The sequence below is a fragment of the Odocoileus virginianus genome, chromosome 33 (genome assembly GCF_023699985.2).
Source record: "Odocoileus virginianus isolate 20LAN1187 ecotype Illinois chromosome 33, Ovbor_1.2, whole genome shotgun sequence".
In the NCBI taxonomy this organism is placed as follows: domain Eukaryota; kingdom Metazoa; phylum Chordata; class Mammalia; order Artiodactyla; family Cervidae; genus Odocoileus; species Odocoileus virginianus.
The window spans coordinates 26,687,281-26,715,267 of NC_069706.1; the positions used below are offsets into that span (position 1 = coordinate 26,687,281).

General features: G+C 38.8%; 1 protein-coding gene across 1 annotated transcript in view; it reads left to right on the forward strand.

Annotated features, from left to right (window-relative positions):
• Window positions 1-296: 296 nt before the first annotated feature.
• The window catches only part of VKORC1L1 (vitamin K epoxide reductase complex subunit 1 like 1), a 56,041-nt gene continuing 28,350 nt past the window's right edge, over window positions 297-27,987 (forward strand). Inside the window, exon 1 of the mRNA XM_070461265.1 lies at window positions 297-629. Coding sequence (XP_070317366.1) covers window positions 436-629 — 194 coding nt within the window. The 5' untranslated portion in view covers window positions 297-435. The remainder of the gene's footprint in view (window positions 630-27,987) is intronic.

The following is a 27,987-nucleotide window of genomic DNA, read 5'->3' on the forward strand; positions in this document are numbered from 1 at the left end:
TCCCCACCCCTGCTCGCCCCTCCCCTCCCGCCCGAAAGCCCCGCCCTTCACCTCATGGCCCCGCCCCTTCTTCGGCCCCGCCCGCTGCGCGCGCCGCACCGCCTCTAGCCCCGCCCGCCGACCGGCCTCTCGGGCGGTTGCGCGTTCCGCCCCCTCCCTCCGCGCCCGCGCGCGCTTTCCCAGCCCGGTCGGGCTCTCTCCTTTCGGGGCGGTTGGGCCGCGCGCCTGTGGGGGCGGGGCCCGGAGGAGGCGGTCGAGCCAATGGGGCAAGGCGGCGGCGGCGGCGGTGGCGGCGGCGGCGGAGGCGGTGGCGGTAGCGGCAGCGGCTGGGTCGGGCCCCGACGGGCGGCGGCGGCTGAGGTGGAGGCGGAGGGAGGCGGCGGCGGCGGCGGCGGTGAAGGAGGCGGCGGCGGCGGCGGCGGCGGAGGGGGGAAGATGGCGGCGCCCGTCCTGCTGAGAGTGTCGGTGCCGCGTTGGGAGCGGGTGGCCCGGTATGCAGTGTGCGCCGCCGGGATCCTGCTCTCCATCTACGCCTACCACGTGGAGCGAGAGAAGGAGCGGGACCCCGAGCACCGGGCCCTCTGCGACCTGGGGCCCTGGGTGAAGTGCTCCGCCGCCCTTGCCTCCAGGTAGCCCGGCTGGGGGGAGCGGGCCGGGAGCGGCCGAGCGGGGCGAGGGCGGAGGCTGGGGGTGGGGAGCGCGCGGCGGGAGCTCGGGCCTGGGGGGGGGCGGCGGGGACCGGGCCGCGAAGGGACCGACGGCGCCGCGAGCCGGGCAGGGGGCCGCGGCCGGGGCCGTGGGGGAGCGGCGGCCCGGGGTGGGGGGCGGCCGGAGTGCAGGCCGCCGGGGCTGAGGTGGCGGTGCCGCGAGACCGACGAGGAGGGAGGGATGAGGTGGCAGAGTGCACCCGGGGAGGCCGGAGCGGACCGGGAGCAGTTGGGGAGGCTGGGAAGGGGCGAGTGGGGTTCACGGAGGGTGGGTCCCGGCCGGCATGACAGATTTCCTGGTTCTCGCCCCGGGAGGCTGGTCGGGGGTGCGGGACCCTGCCCGAAGGAGCCGTGAGGTCAGTGTCCACCCCTTGTCTGGGGTCGCCGCTGCTGCCCTAGGCTGTGCGGCCGGCGTGAGCTCGGAGGTTGCATTTCCCAATGTCTTCCCGGTGCTAGGACAGGTGTTTCCGTGGGCAGGCCTCTTTGTACTCTGGAGCGCTGATGGGAATTTTGCAGACTTCTTGAGACAGTGACATTTGCGGGCAAACACGAATTTGACCCTACTCTGGAAGAGGATACCGGCACTCAACATATCTGATTTCTTGGATTCCCCCTCGTATATTTCAGGGTGCCTGGTGGCCTGAGTTTGGGTCTAGTTTCAGCTTAATTTCAGTAAAATATGTCATGTGTGATGACGATGTTTGGGGAATAAGGGTGACTTTTAAACGTTGTCGGTTATTATAATCAAATACCCACCGAAGATTAAAAATACGTAGATTGCTAAACTGATAATCTTAGGTTTTTAAGCATGTTGTAGTTGATTTATCTGTTACAGTTTATTTTATGCGTTAGATTTTCCTAGGCAAATTACTTTGAAAAAAAAGAGGAATTTACATCTTTAAAGTAGCGGCTCTTTTTTTTTTCTTTTTTTGAGGAGGGTTCCTTTTTAAAAAGTAGCAAAAGTAAGAGAAATTATTTTACAATTGCTAGGTTACACAGGTTGCACTGTTAATAGAGACATATTATGCCTAATATTTTGAGTTTGTTAGCGGTAGTCACGTTTGAGCAGTTTCTTCCTCTCCTGTTGATCTGTAACTTACTAGGCAGACAGTAATGTATATAGCTCACTAGTTATTTTGACCTACATATTGGTGATTATATGAACAACCTAGCTTTGGAGTTTGTCTTGTTACTATTTACAAGCTCCAGAGGAGGTTCTTTTCCACTTAATGTTCTTGGTGAGCCAGGTACTCTTTCTCATCTGTAACTTTTTAGTGGGAAAATAGTTACTGTTGCCACATTAGATACAATGTGTTTAAAATGTAGGTACCAGTTAACAGTTAAAATACAACAAAGTAACAAAAAGTTTACATTTGTTGTTGGGTATTTTGAACCAAGTTAATAGACCTAACAGACTCTCAGATACCCTTTTGAGGACCACTGAGTGTATTTTATGTAAACATTTGTATATTATTTTCACTATCCATTGAAAAGGACTTTTATACTTAGAGTACCTTGCACCCAAAGTTAGCTGAATAAGTATATAATGAAAAGACTGTGCAGTATATATCAGGTGTTTGAAAAGAGAATAAAATGTTTTGATATTAGATTAACGTGGAATTTAAGCAGAATTATTACCAATTTTAGCTTTTGGATACATTATAGTGTATAATTAATTTTACTAGATCTTTTAAGTTTTGGGCTTGGAAAGAGTGATTTATGTTATCCAGACTGCATGTTTAAGTTCTTAAAATTGGCTCTCCTTTTAAGAAGAGTGGTTTGAGTCATGTAGTAAGTACAGATTTTAAATATTTTCAGTTATGTGTCCTGCGAGATACAGGTTTTTGTGCTCTGATTTCATTTTAATAAGGCACCATAAAATAATATAAATAGCATCAAGTGAGATTAAAAGTTTATGTGTAAGACTGAAAAATCTGGCTCTCTTTATGATTTTAAATGTGAATTTAATATGTTGTGACTGAAACTAATATTTAAATTTGCTCACCAAAGGAGGTAAGAAATAAGACATGCTAATAAGAGAACTAAATAGCTTATTTGCCATGTATTCAGTAAAATTCAAGAAATTTATCTAGTTTGACCCACTTGTTTGTAAACTACCTGCAAAGCCATATGTGTATGTGTATATATATATATATATACACACACACACACACACTATATCTATCTATATACATGGAGATAGATAAATTTGGAAATTTGCTTGAGTCTGATTTATAGACCAATTTTCTTTTGGAAGTAGTAGACTAGACCTAATTAAAAGTTTTTATTTTGTCAGAGTGAAAAAGGCTTTAAATAAAAGCAAACTATTGGAGGCCTCAAGTAGTAGCTCTTTTTATTTGACTTAAGTATTGATTGCCAGTTAGCAGTAGTAGTAAAGAATGTGACTATTTTAGGAACAGAAAGTTTGATCCCAGGTTTGAGTGAGTAGAATTGAAGATAAAGAATGAGAAAAATCAACCAGTGAAACAAATCCTGAGGAAAGTTCTCTGCCCAAACCCTACATTAACTCATATTATTTTGGATTGCTGAAACTCACTTTACTCCCATTTCTCAATCCTTCAATGTCCCAATACAAGTAAAATAGAGATTAATGAGAGAGTCTTGAGGTGTGTGTGTGTGTGTGACTGAAGTCCTCTGTTATTTTGGGAGGCATCATTATCTAAGGAAGTAGTTCCCCAATTTTTTGGATTTCAGAAGTATTCCCCCCCAAATTGGGAGGCTGCAAGAGACATGCCAGGCTTCTTCCTAGTGGTAAAGAACCCACCTACTAATGCAGGAGGCAAAAGAGATGCACTGTCTACTGTCACTGTCATTTTAAGTAAGAATATTTTAACTCACATAATTAGAACTGAATCTCAGCATGAAAGATCTTTAAACTGAATCAGTTAGCTTTGTTGAAAAGTTTACTTTCTTTTTATTTTTCCTCATTTATATTTAAATTACTAAAAAACATCATTGCAAGTCTGCACCAGCCTGCCAGCTAATCCCTGTCTAGAGTGCACTGAGCTCAGATCCAAAGATTTTTGGTGGACTCCTAGCTCTCCACTTGTTATCTATGACCTCAGGCTAGTTGTCATCTTCATGGAGCCATAGTCACTTCTCCTGTTAAATGGGGATATTAAAACCTACATTGCCATATGAATGGTAGGATTAAAAAGGATACACAGAATGAATAAATGGATGATACTTGGAATAAAGTATGTACTCAATTAGTTACAGCTGTTATTGACTGGAGGTGGAATGATTATTTTTTTTGCAGTGTCTCATCATAAATGCCTTTATATAGTACAAGTTTCTTGTTATATTTTAAATGTAAATTGTTCTAGTGTATGTTATTGCTGGGGCTTCTCAGGTGGTTCAGTGGTAAAGAATCCTGCCAGTGCAGGAGACAGGAGATGCTGGTTTGATCCCTGGGTTGGGAAGATCCCTTGGAGAAGAAAATAGCAACCCAGTATTATTGCCTAGAAAATCTCATGGACAGAGGAGCCTGTTAGACTGCAGTCCATGAGGTCGTGAAGAGTTAGATACAACTTAGTAACTGAGCATGCGCACATGCACTTTATTGCTTACTCCATGGCATAGTATAAAGACTTTAGTATGAAAACTTAAAGTCCAGAGATTTCCCTGGTAGTCTAGTGGTTAAGACTTCGCCTTCCAGTGCAGGGGACATGGGTTCAATCCCTTGATCAGGGAGCAAAGTCCCACATGCCTTGGGGTCAAAAAACCAAAGCATAAAACAGAAGCAATATTGTAACAAATTCAATTAAGATTTTAAAAAATGGTCCATATTAAAAAAAACACACAAAACTTAATAAAATCCATTTAAACAACTCCAAAGATATGGCAAGAGACACAAAATAATGTGCAGAATATTCTTTAAAGGTGTATCCTGTAAGTTGCATTAGACCCCTTCTTCTAAGAAGGATTTTTATGTAAGACAGAAATAATCTTGAAAGATTAATAAGCTTGACAGTTATGTTCTCAAAAAGTTGCCTTACTTTGCAAAATGTTGAACTAGTACCCCCTCATATCTTAAAGATAGTACCATCTATTTACTACCCTCCTCTTTGAGATACATTTTTGAAATTAGATTAGAACCTAGAAATCTTTGCTGTCCCTGACTTGGTCCAGCTATACTCACAGGTAAATGACTTGCCCAGGGTAACAGAGTTAGTGGCAACTTGGGACTAGAAGACTAGCTTTCAGAGTACTTGTTTAGACGGACCACCACCCACCACCTCCATTTTTAAAATTAGGTTCTTATATAGATAATATGGGCTTCCCTGTGGCCCAGATGGTAAAGAATCTGCATGCAGTGCAGGAGACCAGGGTTTGATCTCTGGGTTGGGAAGATCCTCTGGAGAAGGGAATGGCTACCCATTCTAGTATTCTTGCCTGGAGAATTCCATGGACAGAGGAGCCTGGCAGGCTACAGTCAGTGGGATTGCAAAGAGTCAGACATGACAGAGCAACTAACACACACATAAATAATATATTTAGTGCTTTAAATTTGAAAGATACTAAAGTATATAAAATGAATCACCCCTTTCATTATCCTCCCAGGCTTGTACTTCTCCCTTTCCTTAATCAGACATTAAATTTTATAGAGCCATCTGATGTGTATACAAGCATAAATAGGACATATCAGTTTCCCAGTTTTTTAAACATAAAGCTGCCATATTCTGTGTTCTGATCTGTACTTTACTCTCCTTAGCATTCTTTCCATCACCACTATACTTTTAAGTGCTTACATTCATGTCTGGTGGAATGTTAATAGTAACTGCTTCTGTGTAAGAGAAAATTTGTTCTGCTAGTTAGTTTTGATCAAGATGAATTTAATAAATAAAACACAGATTCTTATGTGACCATTGTTTCTTGGGATGGAAATTTCAGAAGCAGTATGAACATCAGAGTGTAAGTGGAATAGATATCACAAAAGAGGTGAACCTGGATTGCCATGTGTTAGAGATAATTGTTAATACTTGGATAATGTTTACTGTGTGCTAGGCAGTGTTCTAAATGCTTTACATATGTTATTCTTAAAACTGTCTTGTGAGGCACTTTTTTCACCATTTTACAGATTCGAAGATTGAGGTACGCAGAAGGTAAATGAAACTTGATTTAAAAATACAGTGGCAGAGATCACATTTTTACCCAGGCAATCTGGCTCTTTACTACTACTTAATTTTTAAATTTTTTGCTCTGCAGCTTGTGGGATCTTAGTTTCCTAGCCAGGAATCAAACTGGTGCTCCCTGATGTGGGAGCTCAGTCTTAACTGGGCTGTCAGGGAAGTCCCTCTTTACCTCTACTTTAAGTTCCATTTGATCTGATAGTGATACAGTGATACCAATATGAGCCAAATTTTAAAAAATATACACACATCTATGCTTTTTTTTTTTTTCTTTCTTCTGTGTGTCAAAAATGCCTAGTTTCGTGTTTTAGCTTTTACTTGTTGAGAGTGATCTTTTTGGAAAAGCAAGGACATTACTATGAAGGCATGATGTTCAAGAAGTAACTCCTTGGAGTGTTTGCTTTCTAAGCCTAAACTTGTAGAGATATGGCTTTTGTCACACCTAGTTAGTGAACAGATTCCTAGTGGGGTGAGGATCAGGAAGACCTAACAGAATAGCTGAGAGAAGAAACATAAGGTGGATCTAGGTACCTGGAGGTATAGAGGGGAGGGGAAAAGAGTTAGTTTGAATTTGTACTAGGGTGGGGTATTCCTTTCAGAGAGAGGTGTTGATTCATAAGGACTTAAGAGACTTGTGAGTTGGGCCTGGGGTGTGGTGTAGGTAAATCTCCAGAACCAAGAATTTCAGAGGGATTCATTTCCTGGCTGATTTGAAAGAATTCTAAATATGTGGAAAGGCAAAAATGGTGACCGTTCTGTGGGGGGAAGCAAACAGTCATATTCTCACGTAGCAGAAACTTACCTGGGTCAGGAAAGGACTGGAATCTAGAGGCTGGCCAGAAAAATGCACAGCCAGGCATTCTTGTAAGCCACGTGTTCTTGTAAACATAGATAAGACTTAGAAGCACTGTGCCATGAGTTTCTCTTCTGTACTGTGTTTGTAGTAGATGGCACTAGATTTGTATCAGATTATTAATTTAAAGAATTCATTCTCCAAAATCCTAGTTTTATGATAGTACAACAAGGATTTCATAAGCATTTGAGTCACATTTTTAACATTGTAAACTTTAAAACACTGTAAAGGTTGTAAACCAGGACTTCCCTCGTAGCTCAGCTGGTAAAGAATCCACCTGCAATGCAGGAGACTCCGGTTTGATGTCTGGGTTGGAGACATCTGCTGGAGAAGGAATAGGCTACCCACTCCAGTATTCTTGGACTTTCCTGGTGGCTCAGGCAGTAAAGAATCCACCTATTTCCACCTGCAGTGCGGGAGACCTGGGTTCGACCCCTGTTTTGGGAAAATCCCCTGGAGAAAGGGAACGGTTTCCCACTCCAGTATTATGGCCTGGAGAATTCCATGGACAGAGTCTGGCAGACTGCAGTCCATGGGGTTGCAAAGAGTTGGGCACAACTGAGCGATTTCCACTTCACTTCAAACACTGATACACATTCAAATGTTATATCATGCTAAATTTTAACAAATGAGACTGCTGATTTGTACTGCCAGGTTGTCTAGGTTAAAAAAAAAGTCAGTCTTTAAAGGTTACATTCTGTACAGTTGCATTTATATAACATTATTGAGATAACAAAATTATAGAGATGAAGAATAGATTAGTTGTTGCCAGGAGTTAGGAATAGGGGAAGGTGTGGTTAAGGAGGCAGCATGAGGGAGCTTTGTGGGGAGGGAACTGTTCTGCATCTCAACTGTTGTTACTCAAAGCTACAAGTGTCAAATGTGGTAAAATTGCATAGAACACACATGAATGTAAAAGTGCTGAAGATATTAATAAACTCTGTGGATTGTACCACGGTCAGTCTCCTGGTTGTGATCTTGCATAGAAGTAAGATATTACCACTGAAGGAAGTTAGGTGAAGGGCCCTTGGGTCCCTCCTGTACAGTTTTTTGCAAATTCCTGTGATTTATAACTATTTTTAAATGAAACATTTAAAAAAAAAAACAAAGAAAAGGCAATGTATTTAAGATATTTGAGGAAAAATAAAATGAAAAAACTAAAATTGTCTATAATGCCAGCAGCCAGGTAACAATTCTTATAATGACATTTCTTGCTTGCTTTGTGCATGTACTTGAATTTCTAAAAATTCTGTTGATTGGAAAAATTGTAGCTTTATGTTCTTTTAAAAATTCAGACCACTGCTTATTTGTTCATGTAAGATTATAGGAGCAAATTTACTCCTATAAACACCTCTCATTGCATTGTGCAGTAAATGTGACCGCTTTATATATATAATGTCTTGATGTCAGATTAGTATATATTTTAAGCTTCATATTTGTTTTACCAAAATATTTGTGGTTACCACATATTCTCATTGATATTACTAGAGATTTAACATAGAATTTTTCTACTTGGACTTCTGGACAGGTATAGTAAATCCTTAGATAGCAATAATGTGCTATTTTTAAAAGAATGACAAAGACTTATTTGTAACTGCTAATCTCTGTGAATCAGGTTTTTTTTTGATACTGGGCAATAAACAAAACAGATTTGTCCCACTCTTCCAGAACTTTGAGTTTGTGTTCATCAGAAGAGTTTCACTGTAAATATTATAAATTTGAGCTTTTCAAATACACTAACAGAATAAAATGCTGCTTTGTTTCTTTTTTTTTAAAATTTGTTTCTCATACTGTAGGTCCATATAAAATTTCACTTAGAAAAGTATTTCTTTGCTTAAAAAATTTTTTTAAATCCCGTGGATTATGATCTATAAAGTTTCTTTTGTCATCAGCACCTGAAATTGTCAGCATTTCAAGGATGCTGTTGTCTCTGTTGTGTGATTATTGACCTTTTGAAAGCAGCATTGTATTTAGAAGTAAAATAATGGAATATCCATGACAAAATAGGAAGTAAGAGGAGTATATTCAACTCTCAGGAGTTTGATTTATTTCCTCCTGTCCATTGTACTAGTAGTTACAATCACAGACTAGACCAGATGTATCTGGGTTGAGACCTTGGCTCCATGACTTGATCTCTCTTGTCGAAGTTTCTCCATAAAATGAGGATAATAAAGCATCTAACTCAGGGTTATTGTAAATATGAAGTGCACCAATAACCTGTAGACAGTCTTAGCTCAGTGTCTGGCAGAGAAGAAAGTGTCCATAAAACTTAGCTATTATTTTAAAATATGGTTGAGATCATACTGTGTGTATTTTATATCTTTTTTCCTCATTTAACAAGTCACAACTCTTTTCTCATGTCATTAAAAATTCCACCTGTAAGGTAAATAGGAGAACATCAGGCACCCTGTACCTCTGACAGTATTGGGCATTCTCATTTTTTTACACCTTTATCAATTTCATGTGTGAAAAATGTTGTCTCATTGTTTTGACTTCCTTCCCCCCCCCCCCAAGTATAAGCAAGGTTTCATGGTTTTCACATTGTTTTAACTGTTTGCATTTTTTCTCCAGTTTTGCTTGTATAGATCTAAGAATTTCTATATTGATTTAGATAATGCTTTCTATATTTAAAGTACATAAATAATTTATTTGTTAATATTTTTGCCATTTTCTATTTCATTAATTTTTGCAGTACTAGAGGTTTTCTAAAGTATATAAAATTTATTTTTCTTTGTTTTTGTTAGGTTTTAAATTTAGAAGGGCATTTCTCATTCTGATATCAGATGAATGTATATTTATAATTTCTTTTGGTTTTGAAAAAATTAATTTCTTAATCATCTAAAATATAGCTTATCAGGCTTTAGATGAGTCTGTAAATTAACTTTTGTGCAGACATATGGTTAATGGGCATTCATATTCCTTCTGGATGTTGCCTGTTTATGTCTTTGGCCATTTTTTTCCCTTCAGGGTTGTCTTTTTTTTTGTTTGTTTGTTATTGGTTAGCAGGAATTCTTCAGATATACAGTAGTTTACAGTAGTTAATCCTTTGTTATATGCATTACATATATTTTTCACCTAATTTCTTCTAACTTGTCTTTTAATTTCACTTATGGTGTTTTTATTCATATAGAAGTTTAAACTTTGTATGTGGTCCCATCTTTGACTTCTTTGTAGCTTTTGAGTTTTTTTTTTTCCTTTAATCTTGTTTAACAAAATCTCTACCATCCCAAGATTTTTTTTTTTTAATTCTCATGTGTTTGAAATTTGTTTTTTCATATCATATTTAACTTGTTCATTTTGTGTGGAATTTACTGTTTTGTCTGACGTAGGGGTAGAGATTTTTCTCAACTGACAAGCTTTTCCTAATTTCACTTATTGACTTGTCCATATTTGAAGTGCTGCAAGAATTTCCTTGTATACGTAGGGCCTCTGGATGCTCTGTTCATTTCCCCTGGTGTGTTTGTGTATATTTCTGCAGAATTCTATTACACAGTGCCCCTTTCCCCTGCAGCTTTATATCCTACAGTTAGATACCAGATAGAGCAAATATGCTCATTTTCAATTTTTTCTGGGTTATTATCATGCATTTATTGTTTCAGATGAATTTTAGAATTTATTTTGATAAGCTCTAAAAAAAATCCCATTGAAATTTTTATTAGAGTTGTACTGACTTTATAGGTGAATTTGGGAAGGAGACAGCCTTCACTAAAATCTTTTTATCAAGGAACAAACAAACACTTTGAATTTCTGTTTCTGGAGTTGCTAAATCTCATGCAAATTTATCCTAGATGTCCATTGTGTTTTGTTTTGTATGTGATTGATGTGGTACTAGAAATTGAGAAATTTTATGATGGTATTCTGGTGTGATCCAGGAATGTTAGAATTCTTTCCAGTCCACAGCCACTGTTTTCAAGTCTTTGGGGTTCCTAAGGGAGAGATTTATATTAAGTATTTGTACTGGCAATAAAACCCCCCAAACTTCGCCTCTTATTCTTGACTAGGACTTGAGCACCAAACCCCAAGAGAGAAGACTCGAATGAGTCCCACTGCTTTATGTGGAGTTGCTGTTTTTCTCAATTTAGTTTAGCTTTATTTGTTTGAAACTGACCCAGGCCATAAGATGGACACCCTCCATCTCCCCAGTTTTCGAGCACAGCTAGATCTTTCCCTTGTGATGTGGGCAAAGCTGGTCTGACTCATTCGTATCAGTGCTCAGGGCCTTGTAACCAGAGAGAGCCCATTTGCCCCGGCTGACTGCTGCTCTGGCCTTGGCCTCCTGCCTCTGGCCTTTTCTGCCCAAGTAGTAGGTTTAGCCCTGGCTCTCCCTTGGAGTAGCAGAAGTCCTCTCTTGAAGGTGTCTCATGCCACTTCAGTCACATGGAAGACACGTAAAAGTGAGCCTGCACCTGTGTGCTGACCTTTTCATGGCAATTCTGCCCAGTGGTGCAGACCTAACAGTTCTCTCCATTCTATCTTCCGTCCTGAGAATCAGGGAGAAGAGTGAGAGGGGCCTTTGTTTCTCACTTCCAAAGACAACATGAAAACTTAGAACCGTTCTCAAAAGCATTGGTTTTCTCTTGGTTGTTGCTTTTCCCAAATCAGCCAGAGAGAGGTGGAGTAAAAACTGGCTCGCTGAGTATTGTGCATAACCCGTATGCTTTCTAAACTATGCACCAGCCTGCAGTGAGTGACTGATTACTCAGGAGACGTTCTCTTCCTTTGCTTAATGGTTCACCACACACTCTTGATAGTCCTCCCACCGCTTGGTTCCTTCCCAGTGTTTTGGTTTTTTTACTGGCTTCTCCTGTACCTGCCCGTTAATGTTGGCACATCCGGGGTCAGCCCCGTGCCTTCTTGTCAGTCTTCTTTCCCTAGACAGTCATCTCCCTGTCCATGATTCCCTTGACAGGTGAATCTGAAATTTCCCTCCTCTGGACCTCTCCTTTGAGCTTGAGATCAACATATCTAATTGCCCACTGGACATCTCTGCCTGGATGTCTCAAAGGTACTATAAATTCACCATGTCCAAGCTTTATTTCATATCTTTCCCCTGAAAATGCTGTTTCCTTATCTCAGTGAAAGGCATGCCCACCCAAACTGGTGTGCAAGTCAGAAATCTGGCAGTTTCCCTTGGCTGTCTCTGTATTCCTCTCTTCCCCCAGCAAACCCCATCAGTTACCAAGTCCAGCTGACTTTTTTACATCTTTTTTTTTTTTCTGATTTATAACCTTTTCACTTTTGTTCTGATACACACAGAAAAATCACCGGTCTGTGCATCTTTCTTTGATTAAAAAGTGATTAAAAAGCATAAGCCCTTGTAACCAACATTCAGGTCACTAAGTATTTGTCAGCATCGCAGAAAGCCCTGCTTAAAATTCCTCCTAATGAACTATACTTCTGCTCCTTCACTAGAATGATCTCTGTCCTGACTTGTATATATATATGTGTATGTTACATACACATATATATATACGTAACACATACATGTAACACACACACACATATATACAAGTCAGGACAGAGATCTAATTTTATTTATTTGTTTTTAGCTGTGCTGTCTCTTCACTGCTGTACGGGCTTTTCTCTAGTCGCAGTGAGCAGGGTTACTCTTCATTGTGGTACGTGGGCTTCTCATTGTGGTGGCTTTTATTGCAGAGCACTGGCTCTGGGGTGCGTGGGCTTCAGTAGTTGCAGCTCATGGGCTCTAGAGCGCAGGCTCAGTAGTTGTGGGGCACAGGCTTGGTTGCTCTAAGGCACGGGGGCCCTTCCTAGACCAGGGATTGGACCCATGTCTCCTGCGGTGGTAGGCAGGCTCTTTGCCACTGAGCCATCGGGGAAGCCCTCTGCCCTGACTCTTACGATATCATAATCACTTTCTTACTTTTCTACCTAAGGTTGCACCCAAATTTGGTAGTTTAGTTTTGCCTGCTTTTTCAACCTTATGTAAATGGAACCATTTATTTTGTATACTTTACTGTGGCTGTTTTCACTAAACATTATTTTGTGAGATTCATCTGTGTGCAATGGAGCTGTAGTTGGTTCGTCATTGTGGGATGTTCTGTTATACAAATACATCACAGTTGATTATTTTGCTCTTTTTTTCAATGAGTTGCACCAGTTTAGAGTTCTATCAGCAATGTATGAGAATTCCTATTATTCTACCTCTTTGCCGAGCCTTGGAATTGTCAATCTGTTCAGTTAACCATTCTGGTTTATATATAATGGATTTTTGTGTGTACTCTGAGGTATGTGTCATATCCAATAAGTTGCAAAAATTTTAAATGTACACCTTGAAGAATATTTTGCATATGCATGTACCGTATTCACATGAAAATGTAGAGCATTTCCATTACTCCAGAAAGTTCTCTCATACTCCTTTGCTTACAGAATCTGTATTCTGTTAAAACTGCTTTGACTTCTACTGGTATAAATTTGTTTTGCCTCTTCTTGAACTTCATGTCAGTGGCTCATAACAGTATGCACTCTTTTGTGTCAGACTTCTTTTGCCCATCATAATAATGTTTTTTGCAATTTATCCAATTTGTTTTATCAGTTATTCTTTTTTCATTGCTTAGTCCCATTTTATGATGATCATTTTTTTAATTGATTGTTGTTTCTAAGTTTGGCTGTTTTGAATTAAGCTGCTATGAACATTCTCATGCACATCTTTCTATATATACATACTCATTTCTCTTGAGTATATATTAAGGAGTGGATTTTGGGTCATCAGGCAGGCATTTAATTTTATTAGAAACTACAGAATAGTTTCCCAAAGTGGTTGTACTATTTAACACTCCTAGTTGGTTTTAATTTGTATTCCCTTGATTACTACTGTGATTGAGCAGCCTTTCGTTTATTTATTGACCATCATCTTTTAGAAGGACTCATTAAAATCATTTGCCCAATTTCCTATCTGCTGTTCTGTCTTTTTCTTATTTGTGTGTGTGTGTGTGTGTGTGTGTGTATTTTCGGATACCTCTATTGCAGATTTCATCTTCCACTTATGGCTTGCCTTACCTTTTCGTTTTCTTAAAGGTATTTTTGGATTAACAAATTCTCAATTTTAGTTTTTATTTTTAACATTTGGATCTTCCCAACCCAGGGATCGAACCCAGGTCTCCTTCATTGCAGGTGGATTCTTTACCAGCTGAGCCACAAGGGAAGCCCACAAATTCTCAATTTTAATATAGTTAAGTACATCAGTCTTTTCCTTTATAATTAGAACTTTTTGTATCCAGGTGATGAAGATATATTTGCTATTATTTTCTGTTAGGTTTTGCTATTCACAGATCAACAGTCTATGTGGGATTTTTTTTAATGGTGTAAGATAGGGATCAATTTAGTTCTTTTCCTATATGAATATCCAATTACTGTTGGGTTGACCAAAGTGTGTGGGCTTTTCCCATTACTTTGTACAGAAAAACCTGAACAAGATTTTTGGCCAACCCAGTATTATTGTGGCACTGCTTTTTAAAATGTCCGCTCTCCCCTGCTCTGTAGAGTCACTTTGGTCGTGAGTCAGCTGGTTGTATAGACAAGGACTTGTCTGGCCCTCCTGTTCCATTTCTCTGTTTTGTCTGTCCTTATGCCAAAATGCCATTGCATTAGTAGTCTATTTCAGTAGTTCTCCTGGGACCATGTAGAGTCCCTGAGACCCTTTAAGGGGTCTCTGAGGTCAAAACTGTTTTCATAGTAATAATAAGATGTTATTTGCTTTATTCACTCACTGTCTCATGAGTATACAGTAGGTTTTCCAGAGAATGTGTGATGTGTGATATTGAAGTTGATTGAATAAAGGAGCAGATTTGAGAATCCAGCCATCTCCTGTTAAGCTAGATGTTAAAGAGATTCATAAAAATGTAAAACCGTGCCACTCTTCTCACTAAATGTTTTGTTTTGGAAAACAGTTGTTTTTCATAAATTTATTTCTGTTAGCATGTGATAAGTTTCTTGTTATTTTAAAATGAATTTTCTGTTTAGTTTCAAAGGTAAAAAATAAACTCCCATAAACTAAAGCTCTTTAGAGTCTCAATAACTTGTAAGAGTATAAGACTAAAAAGTTTGAGAATTACTACTGTAGTTTGATAAATCTTGATATGCAATAGATAACTCTTGGTTATTTTGGGCTCCTTGCATTTGCATATACCTTTTAAAATCAGCTTATAAGATTCCGCAATGATAAGTTTAGGTGCAATTGAAATCTTTATAGCAGTGAGTCTTCTAGTTCATGAATATTATCTCTCCATGTATTTTGATCTTCTTTTGTTTTTTTCTCAATAATGTTTTATAGACTTCTAGAGGTATTGCATATCTTCTTAATGGAATTTTTGAATAGAAAAAAGTAATATAACAATAGGCATAAAATAAAAATTGTCAACATTATGCCATAGCTGGGCAATGTGATTTTTTAGTGCTATATAAAATAATTGTATCTTTTTAGAAAAATTTTTGTTGGAGTATACTTGATTTATAGTGTTGTCTTAGTTTCATATTGAAGGTATCTTGAAGTTCATAAAATATAATCTGTAAACCCAGTGTAATAATAATATCTCAAACAAAATTTTCAAAACTTGATTCTAAAGTTCATATGAAAGGACAAAAGTGGAATTTTTCATAAAAATCATGGAAAAGCCGATGTTCATGAAGAAGGGATTAATGCTATTAGAGTCTGTGTTAAAGCTGAAGTAATGAAGAGCACCAGAGTAGACAGGTTACACTGGATAGAGTTGAGAGGACTGAAGTGGCCTCAATTATAGAAATGTCAAATGTGATAAAGATGAAAACAAATTTTCAATAAATAGTATTGGGTAAACTCAGTAGCCATTTGAAAAAAAAAAAACCAGCTAGCTTGTGATCTCACTTCAAAAGAGAAAAACCTTGGAGAAGGAAATGGCAACCCACTCCGGTTTCTTGCCTGGGAAATCCCATGGACAGAAGAGCCTGGTGGGCTACTGTTCATGGGATCGCAAAAGAGTCAGACATGACTTAGCAACTAAACTGCAACAACAAAACCACAAACAACTTGGTCTTTCTGCCTCTCAGAAAATAAACATTTTTTTAAATGAAAAAGAAAAACTTTTATTGAAATGCAATTCACAGGAAAGTACACATATTTAAGGAATCAACAAATTTTTATGTATGTATACATAAAGTAGTCACTGCCTTGAATAAGATGGAGACTATCTCCAACACTTAAAAATTCTTTCTTATGTTCTTCCCAGTCAATATGACCTCCCCTAGTGATAACCACTATTCTGACCTTTGCCCATAGATTAGTTTTGCCTGGTTTTGGTCTCCACATAAATTGAATCATATGGTAAGTCTTTTGGGTCTAGTTTCTTTTGTGTAACATTATGTATGAGATTTATTTATGTTGCACATAGCAACATAATGAAAGCATTTTTAATATGTATGATTGGTGAAAAGAGTTTGATTTAGCTAACATGTAGGGGAATAGCTACTTCCATTTTAGTAAAAGTTCTTTGTTAGTGTTGTGTTGAATTATATTGTGTTAATATGTCACACTTTATTCTACTGTTGATAGAAATTTTGGTTATTTATATTTTGGGGGGTAAAATTGCTGAGAACATTCTTACGCATGTTTGTGGGGAGAGCACAAGTGTTCATTTTCTGTTGGAATTGAGAGGAAATGCTGTGTCATAGGATATGTGTGTGTTTAATTTTAGTATATATTGCCAAACAGTTTTCCAGAGTGACTTTACCAGCTTATACCCACCAGCAAAGTATGAGAGTTCCATTTGCCCTAAGTGTTGTGAAACACCAGAAACTATAAAGAAAAAAAGTTGATGAGTTTGCATAAAGACAAATAAAACCTATGCACGGCAATAACTAACAGAAACAAAATTAGAACTCCAAAGACATACTGGGAAAAAACTTGCCATGCATCATATTTAAGGAGCTTGTTGTTGTTCAGTCACTCAATTGTGCTGACTCTTGGTGATCCCATGGACTGCAGCACGCCAGGCTTCCCTGTCCTTCACCATCTCCTGGAGTTTGCTCAGACTTAGGTCCTTTGAGTTGATGATGCCATCCAACCATCTCATCCTCTGCTGTCCCCTCCTCTTCCTGCCTTCCATCTTTCCCAGCGTCATGGTTTTTTCCAGTGAGTCAGATCTTTGCATCAGGGGGCCGAAGTATCAGAGTCTCAGCTTCAGCAGCAGTCTTTCCAGTGAATATTCAGGACTGATTTCCTTTAGAATTGACTGGTTTGATCTCCTTGCAGTTCATGGGACTCTCAAGAGTCTTCTCCAACACCACAGTTCAAAAGCATCATTTCTTCGGTGTTCAGCCTTCTTTATTGTCCAATTCTCACATCTATTCATGACTACTGGAAAAAACCATAACTCTGACTATATGGACCTTTGTTGGCCATGTAATGTTTCTGCTTTTTAATATGCCGTCTAGGTCGGTCATAGCTTTTCTTCCAAGGAGCAAGCGTCCTTTAATTTCATGACTGCAGTCACCATCTGTAGTGATTTTGGAGCCCAAGAAAATAACATCTGTCACTGTTTCCATTGTTTCCCCATCTATTTGCCATGAAGTAACAGAACCAGATGCCATAATCTTAGTTTTTTGAATGTTGAAATTTAAGAAGCTAATTTTCTTTCAAAAAAACCGGGAATCCATTTAAATCAATACAGAAAAGGCCAACAACTCAATAGACAAGTAGAAACAGGACATTCAGGGGCTTCCCAGGTGGTAAAGTATCTGCCTGCCAATGTAGAAGATGCAGAAGATGTGGGTTCTATCCCTGGATCAAGAGGGTCCCCTGGAGAAGCAAATGGCAACCCACTTCAACATTCTTGCCTGGAAAATCCCATGGACAGAGGGGCCTGGCGGACTATATAGTCCGTGGAGTCACAGAGTCAGACACGACTTAGCAACTGAGCGTGCATGCACAGTTCAAAGATGGTTGAAACTAAAAACAATTTTTAAACAGGAAATAATTCTCAGTTTCAGTCATAATAAGATAAAAGCAAACAGTATATTGAAAGCATTTTTAATAAATATGATTGGCAAAGAGAAAAAAAAGTTTAATTTGGCTAACATGTAGGGGAATAGCTACTTCCATATAGTAACGGTAGGATTCTAAACTATGGAGAGAAGATGGTATCCATTAAAATTAAGAATGCACATCTCAAGAGTAGTATGGATAAGTTGTGATGTATTAAATGAAATATTGCAGAGAGCAAGAATGAATGATTTATAGGACTTCCCTGGCAGTTCAGTGGTTAAGAATCCATGCTTCCAATGCAGGTGGTGCGGGTTCAATCCCTGGTCTGGGAATTAAGATCCCACATGCCATGTGACCCAGCAGAAAGAAAAAAAGGAATGAATGAATTATGATTCATACATCATATAAATGATTCTCACAAACATATTATTGAGTGGAAGCTGCTGCTGCTAAGTCGCTTCAGTCGTGTCCAACTCTGTGCGACCCCACAGATGGCAGCCCACCAGGCTCCCCCGTCCCTGGGATTCTCCAGGCAAGAACACTGGAGTGGGTTGCCCATTTCCTTCTCCAGTGCATGAAAGTGAAAAGTGAAAGTGAAGTCGCTCAGTCGTGTCCGACTTTTAGCGACCCCATGGACTGCAGCCTACCAGACTCCTCCATCCATGGGATTTTCCAGGCAAGAGTATTGGAGTGGGGTGCCATTGCCTTCTCCGATTGAGTGGAAGAGCTAGACACAAAAGTTCAAAACCAGACACAATTAATCTATGGTGTTATAAATCAGGGTAGTGTTACCCTTGATGGAGCTCACTGAAAGGGAACACAAGAAGGGTTTGAGGGCTTGTAATGTTTTGTATCTTGATGTGGGTGCTGGTTACACAATTGTGTTTACATTGGGAAAATTCATCAAGCCATAAATCTAGGATTTGTCTATTTTTCTGAATGTATGCTATACTTTAATAATTTTTTAAAAGTGTATATACATAGTCATAAAGCACATGCCTTTGTTTTAGCAATCCCTTCTATGCTTGTAAGTACACACATACATAAACATACACGTTTGTGTTTATGGGGATGAAACAGTATGAACATATTCACTGCTGTGTTTATAACAGCAAAATTTTGGACAAAACCTATTTACCCATCAGTTGGGAGCTGGTAGAATAACTAATGGTTATAGTCATACAATGAATTAGTAGTAGCTCTCAAAAGTTCTATATGCACTCCTTTAGAAATGTCTCTAAGATACATTAAATGAAGAGACCAAGGTGCATGAAAACTCTATGTAGTTTGCTGTCATTTCCATGTGTGTATTCTTTAAGGCACGTACATACAGACTTATATAGAATATCTCTAGAAGGATAGAAAATATGCATATATATGTATATGGACAGAAAAATATGTATGTGAGTGTATACATTTTTTTTTTACTCTTTGAGAAGTGGGTGAGTGGGGGACATAATGGGAAACACTCTCCTATTATTATTTTGTGACTTTTAAATTTAAAAAAATTTAAATTGCCACAAAATACACAAAGCGTAAATTTTACCATCTTAACCATTTTAAGTGTGCAGTTCAGTATTTATTGTTAAGTTTATATACATTGTTGTGCACTCAACCTCCAGAGCCTTTTGTACCCATTAAGTGACTCTAAAATTTCCTACCCATTTCCTCTTCACCTTGATCCCTAGCTGTTAGCATTCTACTTTTTTTTTCCTATGACTTTGACTACTCTGGATGCCTCATAAAAGTAGAGTCATAAAGTATTTGTCTTTCTGCAATTGGCTTATTTCATTTAGCATAACATCCTCAGAGTGCATTTAAACTATTCTGTGACCTTTGTGTTCTGTACCTTGTTCATTTATTACTTAGTTTTAAGAGATCATTAAAGTAAAAAGTTACAACTGTATTGTTCAGAGATGGCTGATCAGACAGTAAAAAGTTGATCCTGTGTATTACTCACCTAACCAACATTTAACACCAGCTTTGGCAGCAAAAGCACTTTATGCCAAAGTGCTATTTGAAGCTTTATCTCACCTCATGTTTCTCCTGTTTTCATCTGTAGGTGCCAACCAAACTACAGGCTCATGAAGTTCTGTCTCTTGACCATCAGCCTGCTCAGTAGTTTTTCCCCTGGCCTTACTGTCCAACTTCGTTCTTCTCAAAATCTACCTCTTCACCCCAGGCACGGTTTGGTTCTGTGCCAAGGGAATTGCTTTCTCTTGGCAGCTTTCTCCACTATTTCTGACCTATCTTAAAGGGGGTTTTCATTCTGCTGGGTATTCAGTACTGCTTGAGATCATTAGTCTAGAGCCTTCTGTAGTAATACTGTTTCATTGGAACCTTTGACTGAGGGAATTGATGTGGAGATAGAGGAACAAGTTGAAATGACTTTGAAGTTTATGGGAGGACCTTGTCCCGTTAAATAGAACAGAGGGGAACAGGCAGGTCCTAGGTGGAAGATATATGGTTTGGGGAAATATTGAGTTGAGATGCTGGCCTATGAAACAGCAGGAGCTGACATAGAAATGGGGATTTAGAAAATAAACTTGTCATTGTAAATTTAGTGTTTGTGTATGTATATGTATAATGAAAATACAGAAAATATATAGAATAAAAAGTATTCATACAGTTATTAACATTGAATTAACTTCTGTTTTTTTTGTGTATGTGGTTACATACATATAAATGTACATATAAACTCAAATTTCAAGATGTAGTTGAGATTTTGCATTTTGTATTCTGCTTTCTTGTGTGTGTGTTCTATTCATGAATGAAGAAGTCCAAGGCCAGTTACATATGGTGCTTCTCTTGTGTTAAGAGTCAGCAGCAGAAGAGGTCACAAATGAAACTGAGGCTTGTTGAAATTACACATGGTACTATCCTGCACAGATGGAGAAGGAAATGTGGCAAGCACAGGACTTTGGAAACTTGCCTGTATTTGAGGATTCAAGAATAAATCATAATCAGAGAAGCAGAATTAAGAGAATGTAGTGTCAGATTGAGAGTGGAGCAAATTCCAGGAAAAAATAGATTTTTTTTTTTTTCAAAGAGGGAGTGCTGGATGAAGACTAAGACAAAGGCTTTAGGAAATTGTGAAATCGATAGTTGATATACCATATTTTTACCATATTTATTCTGTCCAGCATTGTGTGGAATAACAGGGACTGAATTTACCTTGCTACCTTAAGCAATTAGGAAACTAGGCAATATATGAAATAACAGACACACACAGGCATGTGATCCCTGAAAGAAGGGAAGCAAACCTAAGGAGGCTCTGTGGCTGCCCCACTGTATTATCTGGAGGTGGTTTGGGGCTGCAGAGAACCCAGATAGAGCCCGGTGATCTCCCCGAGTTGAGAAGACGAAGTGTGAAGGGCCAGGCAGCTCTGATTTGTAGGGCAGACAAGAGGAGGAAGTGGCACAGAAGACGCCAGAGGTATGCGGAGGTGTCCCCTTGAGTCTGGCTGAGTACTGATCTGCACATGCATGAGAGGAGATCACCCGAGGCCAGAGAAAGAACCGTGCTGGAAAAAGGGTGAGCCGGAACTCAGCCAGGTTGGGAATGTCTGAGTATGTGCAGGGCATTAAAAAGGTACTGCCTTGGTCATAGGGCTCAGTTAGCCTAAAATTGAAGGCTGCTCTGGACCCACTCCAACAGAGCACAGAAGCGAGCCTTGGAGGATCCAACTGATTTCAAGAAACTTCACTGTACACCAGCACGAAGTCAGCACCCTTTAAAGGAGCATAGCAAAATCCAGCACCCAAGGCATAAAATTCAGTCGAATCAAAAGTTACCAGACAAGCAAAAACCAGAAACTGGGGGCTTCTCCAGTTGCGATGCATGGGTTTAGTTGTCCCATGACATGTGGGGTCTTGGTTCCCCAACCAGGGATCCATCCACATCCCCTGCACCATCAGGGAAGTCCTTGTGTTGTTTTTTTTTTTTAGAACAAAATTGAGACTGTGCTCTTCGTTTTCATTTAATTTTGAATTGTAAGCATTTTGACTTGTAATAAAGTATTTGAAAGCAGCTTTTGATGTGTGTGTAGAATTCCACTAAATGACCAAAATGTAATTTGTTTCGTCCTAGATTGTTTCCCGTGTAGGTTTTTTCAGTTTGCTGTTTTAAATGCTGTGATGAGCATCCTTGTACACTTTTATGTAAACCTTTACCTCATTGGTTATTTTTCTATAACCAACCATTTTCAGGCTATATTCCTGGAGGTAGAATTGTGAAATTTAATTCTAGACAATTATAGCAATTTATGTTCCCTCTATAGCATATAGGAATGCCGAATTGATGTCATCCTTGTCCACCAGTAATAGTAGTTAAACATTGCCTAAATGTTTAACATTAAGCATTAAAACAGTTGTTTTAATTATAGGTAACTTGACTTCCACTCTGAAGACTTATAAGGATACTGTTTCTCTGAAGTTCGAAAATTCTACCAGAACGTCTTTGTATTAAATTTGGCCAGAAGACAAAATTGTACATTTGTTTTTCCTTCTCCTTCTTCCTCTTTTACCTTCTTTTCTTCCTTTCTCCATTCTTTAGCAGTATATTGTTTTCATTTCTTTGGTTATTGCTTCAGCCTCATTTGTTCTAGAAGATAAACTTCCATGTCTGTCTTGTTCACTATTGTTTCCTCACTGCCTGACTATATTGTACTATATGCTCAATAAACTTGTAGAATAATGAACTCTTTTCCTTTCTACAGCTCTCATTGGTAAAAGTTGATCTGTATAATATTTCTAACTTTTAAATTTCATTTATCTGTTTTGTCCTTTTGATTAGAGTTGTGGGATCATTTGTCCATTTGTGTTATCATGTCACTAATTTTCATTTGGTAATACTTCATCTGCTGTTCACTGCTTCTATTGCTATTTCAAATTTGGCAAATCATGTTTTTCATCTCAGAAAATTTTTTGATCTCTGTGAAATTGTTCCTCCTCTTAGATTATTCTCACTTCGTGATTATTTACATATGCAGAATTCTCTCAGATTCTTTTAAAACATTAAATTTTCACCTCAATTTATACCAGCTTTTTTAGACTCTTAGCTTTTTATATCTTTTTTATCTTTTTTATTACCTCTAGGGAATTTAAACCAGTAGGAAATAAAAGAAAATGGAGTGTCCATCTGTTGATTAGTTTTGTCATTTGTTTCTTTACCTCAACCACTTCAACACACAATTTAAATGTGGTACCACAAGATATTTAGTAGTAGAAATTTAGACTCAAGGGTTATTAGCAAATAGTTCTATGTGGGTCTATTCTAGCAAACACCTACTTCTTGAGCTATTTTTTGAGACCTCCAAAGGTAGAGAGCTGAATCAAAGAAACAGGTAATCAAAGAAAGTTTGAATACAAACTACCTATTCTTGAGAAGACCACAAATTCAGAACTCAAAGAGTGGGAATTATTCCTTTCCTTAATTACATACACTTTGGAATTTGACCTTGGGAACTCAGAAGTGAATAAGAGTTCCTGTCCGCCAGGAGTCCCTCACCTGTGTCTTACACGAGACAAAATTGTGGTGGTGGTGGTGATGTTCCGGATGGTGAAGGAGCTTCATAGTTCCTGGTCTCTGTTTTCTTCTGAGAGGAGCCAGGAGACATGCAGAGTGAGACTGCGTTTTGGAGTAATAGACTTAAACTTGCGATGAGTGAAAAAATTACAAATTAAGATTAAAAAATTTTTTTCTTAGTATGAGTCCTCACATAAGGGTAGAAAATGATAGTAAAATTGACTAAAGGTAATTTGAAGGAGAATGGGACTGAGCAACAAGTGCTTGACAAACTCGGTTTTGTATATACTTGAATCCTTGTTACTTTGCATATTTAATGTGAAATTAATTGCTAAAGCCTCAAGTTAGAATGGAAGTTTAAAATGTTTTTCCTCATACCTGAAAACTATTCCTGGTAGCAGTATTTCTAATGATCTCAGGCATCCTCTTTCCCAATCCTGATTACTGTCTGGCTTTGCTTTCACATTACAGAATGACCCACAGTTCATTACAGAATGAGCACATCCTGGTGTTCAGTTTTGATTACTGGCAACATACACCACTGTGAACACTACAGGTTTTGTGTTTTGTTTTGTATTTTAATCGTGGTGGAAAGGTCTAATATTTTCATCAATATTAGCTAGGCTAATGGTCTACCAATCTCTGAACCAGGTGTTTAATTAGTTTTCAAGTTCAAATTCACTTAAACTTCAGGGATTCTGAGATTAAAATCAGAACACTTTGATATTTCCAAAGACAATTTTGTTCAGCTTGTTACACTAAACTGGATAGGTTTTGTTCTTTAGAGAATCTTCCTTGTTCCCCTCCATCCCCACCCCACCATCAGAGACATCAGTTTCAGTGGATTTTGGATTAAATATGAAAATGTGCTCTAGTCCATGCTTTCATTATTTATTGTGAAAACAAGCAAGCAATATGTCAGGCCTAGTAACTCCTCTGCTACCTGGGGTCCATGAGTACTTTGCACATAAATACCCACAGCTGGATAACATATTTTCCTCTACCCATCAGATTTCAAGATATTTAAAAATTAAGGTTTACTTTAGGTGTTCACAAAATCTCAATAAACATGTGTTCAGAATTTACGTGAATTTACTCTGTTGACACAGACTCAGGACACAAGTATCTATTTGAAGTTAGCCCCATGTTTTGTGAACTGTGGTGAAGGAAGAGTGAGATTTCCAGTCAATTATGGGCCAATATTTGTGCAAAGTGAATTATTTAAAAATAGGTGAAAGCAACAAAACAACAGACATGCTAAATACAAGCTCATGTAGTTTAATCATCTTACAAAATTACATTTTAATGATTAATATAAGCAGTAAATAACAGAATACAGAGAGTTACAAAAACTGTAAAAAAAAACCACAAAAACCCAAAAAACTACCTGTGTAGTCAATGTGGTGAATTTCTCTGTTCTTAATGTAATTTTGTGGTTGTAACTAAAAAAAGTTATGCAATAGCTATTAGGTATTCTAAATACCTAACATACACCTTGAACAAACACTGTTTAAGTTTTTTAAAAAATGTTTATTTATTGTTTTTGGCTGGGCTGAGTCTTCCTTGCTGCTCATGGGCTTTCTCTAGCTGTGGCCAGCAGGGGCTCCTCTCTAGTTGTGGTGCGTGGGCTTCTCCTGTTGCAGAGCACAGACTCAAGGGCGAACAGGCTCAGTGGTTGGGACACACGGGCTTAGCTGCCCCATGGCATGTGGGATCAACCCTTCCTGGCCCAGGGGCTGAACCCATGTCCTTACATTGGCAGGTGGATTCTTAACCACTGGACCACCAGAGAGGTCCAGTGTTTAAAGTTTTACTGTGATAAGCTCACTTCTTGCTTAACTTATCTAGGTTGAAGACAGCTCTATTTTCAGGTAATAACATACAGCTAATCTATTGTGCTTTGATTTAACAGTACTCAAGTAGGGAAACCATCTTTACTGAGTTATGTTGATGGGACTGGAAGAAGAGATACTGAAGGCAATGTCATCAAGCTCAGGATATTCATTTAGAATTTCATCCAAAAACAAGTGCTGTAGTCTCAAATGTATCCTTTACCATTCAAGAGTAGCCAATTCCAGTAGTTTGTATGGTGAACAGTTAAATTGTATTTAAATGAAAGAAATAGGTTTAATTCTATTACACTTAACGGTCTGTGGATGCTATTGGGTTGGAAAGTTAAATTTCAAAATTTCATTGGAAAGTGTGGATTGAGGCAACATTTCCAAGCAGATATATTTGATGTAATTGTTCCTTTGTCTTTTAACAATTATATTTAGTGTTTTAGCCTTGCAATCCAAAGTGCAAGAATAGGATGCCTCTAAAACCAACATTTATTGAGAGAATGTTGAATATGTGCTTTTGTTAGCCTAATTCAGTGCTCTTTCTTTCAGAAAATTATTTTGGCTCTGAGCTTATTTTTGTGTATTTTTGTAAGTGTTATTCAGTCACTAATTCATGTCTGACTCTTTGAGAGTCATGGGCTGCAGCAAGCCAGGCTTCCCTATTGACATTCCACTATCTCCCAGAGTTTGCTCAAGTTCACGTCCGTTGAGTCAGTGATGCTATCTAACCAACTCATCCTCTGCTGCCCTCTTCTCCTTTTGCCTTCAGTCTTTTCCCAGCATCATGGTCTTTTCCAATGAGTTGGCTCTTCGCTGACTTTGTGAGTGCTCCTTAAATTTTGATATTTTTGTTGCTCCATTAACTAGTATATATCTGCAGTAAACACATGTGATGATAACACTTTTCCATCAGTTATGGCTACAAATTGATGATATGGGGCTTCCCCAGTGACTCAGATGGTAAAGAATCCATCTATAATGCAGAAGACCTAGATTCAATCCCTGGGTTGGGAATATCCCCTGAAGAAGGGAATGGCTACCCACTCCCAGTATTCTGGCCTGGAGAATTCCATGGACAGAGGAGCCTGGCAGGCTACAGTCATGGGGTCGCTAAGAGTCGAACACAACTCAGTGACTTAAAAAAGACTACAGAACTGAACTCAGTATATAAGGGATCATACTCCTGAGTGAAAGAAGGCCTCTTTTGATCTACATCTGTTTGGAATCACTTCCTTTACCCTCATTTGCTTTGCAGATACGAACACATTCAGAAAAGAGGTGTCTTTTCCACTAAAATGTTGCTGAAAAATCTACTGAAGCTTGTTTGTCCATGTGTAAATTTGGTCAATTTCACTTCTCTCATTTAGCTAATGATATTATAATTTAAAAAGCATGATTAAGAATAAACTGTTATAAAATTAACTAGTTATAAAAATGAGTAAACCTGTGTATTTTCTCAGGTTTTTATAAACCTTTAGATAGTTGACAAAATAACCTTAAAATGTCACATGAAACTTTGTTATACTGTGCTTCACTAGTGCATGTCATGCCAGATGCAATTCATCACGTAAGTCTGACAACAATTGGAGCTGTCTATATTTTCTTCATCAAGACAAATCCGCTAATCATGTACTTTGATGTCATGGCAATGTCAAATGTCTATAAAAATTTCTAAGTGCTTACTTTCAGTTTCTAAACTGATCACAGATCCATAGCAGATAGTTCATAGACTATCATTGATGTGTGATCCATGCTTTCAGTAGCAGTGGACCTCTAGTAGAGTTGTAGGCTTTATGTGCACGATACTTAAATCTGTAGGAAATAACCAGCCTCACTGCATCTTTTTAAAGATTTATACCTGTTACCTGGCACAACAGAGCATATTATGCACTATATGTGCTTAGTTGCTCGGCTGTGTCTGACTCTTTGTGACTGTATGGACTGTAGCCTGCCAGGCTCCTCCGTCCGTGGGATTCTCCAGACAAGAACACTGGAACAGGTAGCCATACCCTTCTTCAGGGGATTTTCCCCACCCAGGGATCGAGCCTGGGTCATCTGCATTGCAGGCAGATTCTTTACCAGCTGAGCCACCGGGGAAGCCCTATTACACACTGTTGAGGTATATAATTTCATAATAAGGTAATATTAAGGCAAGAAACACTGTACTTTATATTTAGTGATTATTATATTTTTTCAAAATTTGCAGTGCTTTCATGAAAAAATGTGCAGGCATCTCTTGTTTTAACTGGAATTTCAGAACACTAGAAAGTAGATATGAGCTGTTCTTTTTTGGCTGTGCTGGGTCTTCTTTGCTGCCCATGGGCTTTCTGTAACTGCGGTGTGCAGGCCGCTCGTGGTGGCTTCTCTTGATGTGGAGCGCGGGCTCAGTAGTTGTGGCTCATGGGCTTAGTTGCCCCGTGGCATGTGGGATCTTCCCGGACCAGGAATCAAACCCAAGTCCCCTTCATTAGCAGGCAGATTCTTAACCACTGGACCACCAGGGAAGTCCTGTGAGCTGTTTATAAGGCATGAATTTGCAGATGTAACTTCTTAATGTTGGTGGAGCTGCCGGGTACTGTTTCTTCCCCAGGAAGCCATCAAGAACCACTGTGTGGTGTAAGCTGTGGCTCTTCCCAAGATCACAGTGCTTACAGCTGACCCTTTTTAGTGCATACTTAACCCCCATGTTTCTGAGCTGGCCCCACCGGGTGTGTTCTGATTTATGTAATCGATAAGAATGTGTGAAGAAATGGGTAAGAATAACCCACCATTTTATTACAAGAATTTTCAAGCATTCAGAAATTGTTAAAGAATTTTAGAGTGCCTGTATACCCACCACTTAGATTCTTCCATTAGCATTTTACTATACTTGTATTTATTACATGCCTGTACAAATGTCTACACTTCTATCCAACCATCACTAAAACCTTT